This window comes from Anneissia japonica, unplaced genomic scaffold (genome assembly GCF_011630105.1).
Source record: "Anneissia japonica isolate Jap-2015-1 unplaced genomic scaffold, ASM1163010v1 scaffold287867_len1003013_cov215, whole genome shotgun sequence".
Classification (NCBI taxonomy): domain Eukaryota; kingdom Metazoa; phylum Echinodermata; class Crinoidea; order Comatulida; family Comatulidae; genus Anneissia; species Anneissia japonica.
In genome coordinates this window covers 235,402-239,985 of record NW_022684320.1, presented here as the reverse complement: position 1 = coordinate 239,985, position 4,584 = coordinate 235,402, and the positions used below count along the sequence as shown (strand labels likewise).

At 33.7% G+C, this 4,584-nt stretch overlaps 1 protein-coding gene across 1 annotated transcript in view; it reads left to right on the top strand.

Annotated features, from left to right (window-relative positions):
• The first annotated feature begins 458 nt into the window (after positions 1-458).
• Positions 459-4,584, top strand: part of LOC117104691 (phospholipase A2-like) — an 8,206-nt gene continuing 4,080 nt past the window's right edge. Inside the window, exons 1-4 of the mRNA XM_033245577.1 lie at positions 459-477; positions 2,363-2,489; positions 3,085-3,220; positions 3,426-3,562. Coding sequence (XP_033101468.1) covers positions 2,447-2,489; positions 3,085-3,220; positions 3,426-3,562 — 316 coding nt within the window. The 5' untranslated portion in view covers positions 459-477; positions 2,363-2,446. The remainder of the gene's footprint in view (positions 478-2,362; positions 2,490-3,084; positions 3,221-3,425; positions 3,563-4,584) is intronic.

The window sequence follows — 4,584 nt, the reverse complement described above, 5'->3', positions numbered from 1 at the left end:
ATATAGGCCTATATATTATTGTTGGTGTCATTGTATTATATTTTCCCTTTAATACCTTTATTTAATGTTACTGTTAGGTCTAATGATAATGATTACAATATAAATATAATTCATTTAAAATGTATTACAAAACAAATTACTATTATTATTATTATTATTATTATTATTATTTCTATAATTATTATAATTATTATATAATTATTATTTGTTTTATTACAAGTTGTGTCGGATTAGGAAACTTCTATGGACGTGATTCATAGCACAGCATAATGTATCTTAAATTCCATCACATTTACTAATTGTATTCAAATATTGATTGAAATTAAAGCATAGTGCTCTTATAAATAGAACACGATTTGATAGAACAAGAATAAACACAAACACCTGTTGGATTCCACGTGTGTTTAGACACCTGTTATATTTCACCTGTGTTTAGAAGCCTGGAGGAGCCACGTGATTCGGCGGATATTTTGGAGGGTCAGTAAACCATTAGATGGTGAATAACAACACTAATACTAATAGGCCTACTACTAAATGGTGGTTGTTGTTGTTGCTGTTGTTGATAATGATGATAATGGTGGTGGTGGTGGTGTTAATGATAATTATGAAGCTGTTGGTGATGTTGATGATGATAGTTACGGTTATGATGGTGATGATGATTATGAAGATGGTGGTGGTGACGGTGATGATGATAATGGTGATGATGGTGATGATGATGATGATGATGATATCGACGACGACGATGACGAAGACAGTAATGATGCAGATGGTAATGATGACGATGATTATAATTATCAAGTCGAAGTTATGACCTCGGAAGAGGTAATTTCAAGTAGGCTTACATTTCCGAATGTTTTATAGCATAAAAATACATTTTAAGATTCAACATATTAATTGATTAATTACATCACTGAAATATTAACAGAGTTCATTTGTATGTCAATAAATTTCACTAAAATAAAAAAATAAAAAACCTTGAGCAAAAAAAAAAAAGAGTACTATTTGTGTCTGGGAACGAACCCAAGAACTTACAATGGACTTTTAGGAGTGTCAATCAAACCAACAGACCAATCAGGGCCAAGAATACGCGCGTGTTTAACAAGCACACGCGTTGTCCCACAAACCCACGTGTTTGCGTGTGTTTTAACAACTGTCGGGTTTTTTTTGTTGCCTTAGCAACAATATCCAAGGGGCAGGGCTTAGCGAAAAGGGCCATTACCAATCGGATATTCAACCATGATTCAACTAACTGCTATATGAAAGCAATTGGTATTTACATTTTCATTGGTACACGTTTCTTTCTCTTAACAACAATAAAGAATAATACATCCAATGATATCCTAGCAACGTTGGTATGGTGAAACACCTCCAAATTCCATAGCATGTTTTACTTTGCCTTGATAAAAAAGTCTTTTATTATTTATATTTCTAATGGCATATTTTTGTATATTGGCTACAAAAGAGTTTCAATACAATGAAGTACAGTACCATGTTTAAGTAAATTTACTAAAATGCAAAACTTTTTCTTATAGGACGGGAAATAAGAGCTTTTGAATGTGAACGATGATTAAATATGATTACATAATTTTCCCCTTGGAAAACTTCTATTCGGGCAAATAATGCCGTCAAGAATAGCTTTGAAAGAACACTGACATACATAGGCCTACATGTATACACACATAATTCGAAAGAGATAGTACCTGTCTCTTATACACATCTAGATGTGTATAAGAGACAGGATGTAAGTAATCTAAAAGTATGAAGAAAATGGCCCAACCGAGATTCGAACCCAGGACTTTATGCAGTGTATGTAGTCGCCTATAATTATTACACAGTACACATTGCGTGTCTGCACTAGATCATTTAGGCGTATGCGTTGTACTTGTCTAACAGATTAATTGATTATACGCACAAGGGTTTAAATATAGAACGTCAATAATTCCACAAATACCTCGGCTCTGATCGTACTCTCATGCAATTGCAATAAGTCCTTACTTTAGCAAACATCTCTATCTATCCCTGTTCTATTCACTCAACCATTTTATCTACCTGAAACGATTACAACACTTTACCAACAACCTTAATTGTTAATGTAATTTAATCAAAGATAACACTATTTACGTATATGCACAGATGTATAAGTAATACCCGACGAATGTTCGTGTATAATGCATTTTAGAAACGTCATTATCAGAAATTAATATAATTACCAAGGTTAGTATCAACCTGATGTTACTTTTTTTTTTCTAAACTCAGCGTATATAATTTTAGCTCCCCAATTAGTAACAATGCGTACAATGTTTAATTAATTGCAATTAGTAAAGCAAGATTAGATAACTATGTTAAACTTTCCTTTATAAAGGTGGCATATACCTTGATTATTGCTTATATTGGATAAGTAGACCTATTGACACTTCTGTCAGAGCGGTGCATCAAATCAATCACAATGAAGGTTTTAATTTTCCTGACTTTAGTTGCCGTGGCATCCGGTAAGTATGTTACCAATATATATATATATTACTGTATTATATTAGACTTCGCTATTGTAGTGCGAGGTAGGACGACATACCCTTTTCTGGCTACTTACATAATGAAGATTATAATAGGGCTCCGAATCATCACTAATAACACATTCAACACAAACATGCGAGCATGGGCCACCGCTTGTGTCGCTTTGCAAGTTGTAGGCCTTAAAGATATTCAGTACAATACTGAAATTCTAAACACAAATTTGAATTGCTCATGTAAAGAAATCCCTTAAATAAACTTTCAATGAGATACAGACGTTTTACTACCAAATTTTTACATTTTTTGTTAAAATTCTCTTTCTAATTTTCAGTTATAAACTAGGAAGATAGTTAAATACACAAATTAAACAATTCATTTCTTTTACCTCTTAAGCGTATCGGATTTTCACATTGAGTAAAACGATCCGGGGCCGGGTAACCGAATCCTTGTGACGCGGAGTTTGAGTATGATTGAAGAAATATTTTCTAGTTTGTACGTGCGTGGATAGCATTAGGTCTCAACAAACAATCATCAGAACATTATTATAGGCTAATGTTTTTATCTCTGATTTGTTAGCCAATGTTGGTCAATTCGGTGACATGATACACTGCCAAACTGACAGAAGCTTCATAACATCGTGGCTGGACTACGACGGTTACGGCTGCTATTGTGGTTTAGGGGGTACTGGCAAGCCTATTGATGACACTGACCAGTAAGTTATAGATTTTAAGATATTTGTAGTGCGATACTAAAAACACAATGGATTCTCTTGAGACTTTAGATAAATTAAAGAATGGCGCCCTCACGAAACAATGTCAGCACTACCAAATCTATTAAAAGTTATAAAAAGTATTTGAATATCATTCCATCGTATGACAATTAATGTATTAATAATTAACCGTATGCTAACTATGCAGATGTTGCCTCATACATGATAATTGCTACGATTCCGTAATGAAGAGTGGAATGTGTCCATACGAAGACTACGTTTACATCGTGCTGTATAAGTACAGAATCTTTGATTGCAAGACATCATCCTCACAAATTTTATGCGGTAGGTGCTCTCAACACCACCCCCTCCACCCACCATCGGTTATTACATTACATGCCTAACTTTTACAGTCTCTTGATTACCGTAACATAGTATTTTCGACCCAAATCTTAATTGTTACAGCCACCACTTTACTCCTATACTATCGCCATCATTCAACATCGACATCATCATTTATCACCTCACCATCACAAACACCACCATAATTGCATCATCAGTATCATCACCTAATAACGTCGTCTTCATCATCATCATCATGATCATCATCATCAACCGCACGCAGTCATTGTTGTCGTCAACCTTATTAATTATCAAGTTCTTTACCATCGTCGTCGCGTTACCCATCATCTTTACCGTCATTGACGTCGCTAGCATCATTGCCATAGCTACTACGTCACATCATTGACATATTTATCATCAATGACGTCGCTACCACTATTGACGTCACTACCATCATTGACGTCTTTATCGTATTTGACGTTACCACCACACCGTCATCGTCTTTTAGCATACGTCATCATTACCACTGTCTCCATTATCAAGACAGTTTGTCTTATTTTATGGGTACTGAAACGAATCATCCAAAATCCAAAATACCTTCTTTCACTTGATGTGGTACACGCGTGTTGCTTCATTTGCGTTAACATGCCTTTTAGGAAATGAAGTGAACGCACGAACGAATGTAGGCTATACTCATGTGATCCGTTTATAATTAGATACAATTATAGCATTATACAAATTATATATTTAAAATTAAATTAATTTCAGTTAATGTAATTAATTGTTATAAATTATATAAATAATCATTGAAATGTATTAATACAAGGCCTTAATTGTAATTGAATAATTTATCAACGATATACCATTATCATTAAAGATTATCTCACCTATGATATATTTTTCTTTCACTAATGTTAACTGTTAACCTATTTTCCAGGATCACAATGTAATGACACTTTACCAGGACACCGATCCCGTACATTGTCATCTGAATTATATATATATATATATATATATATATATAT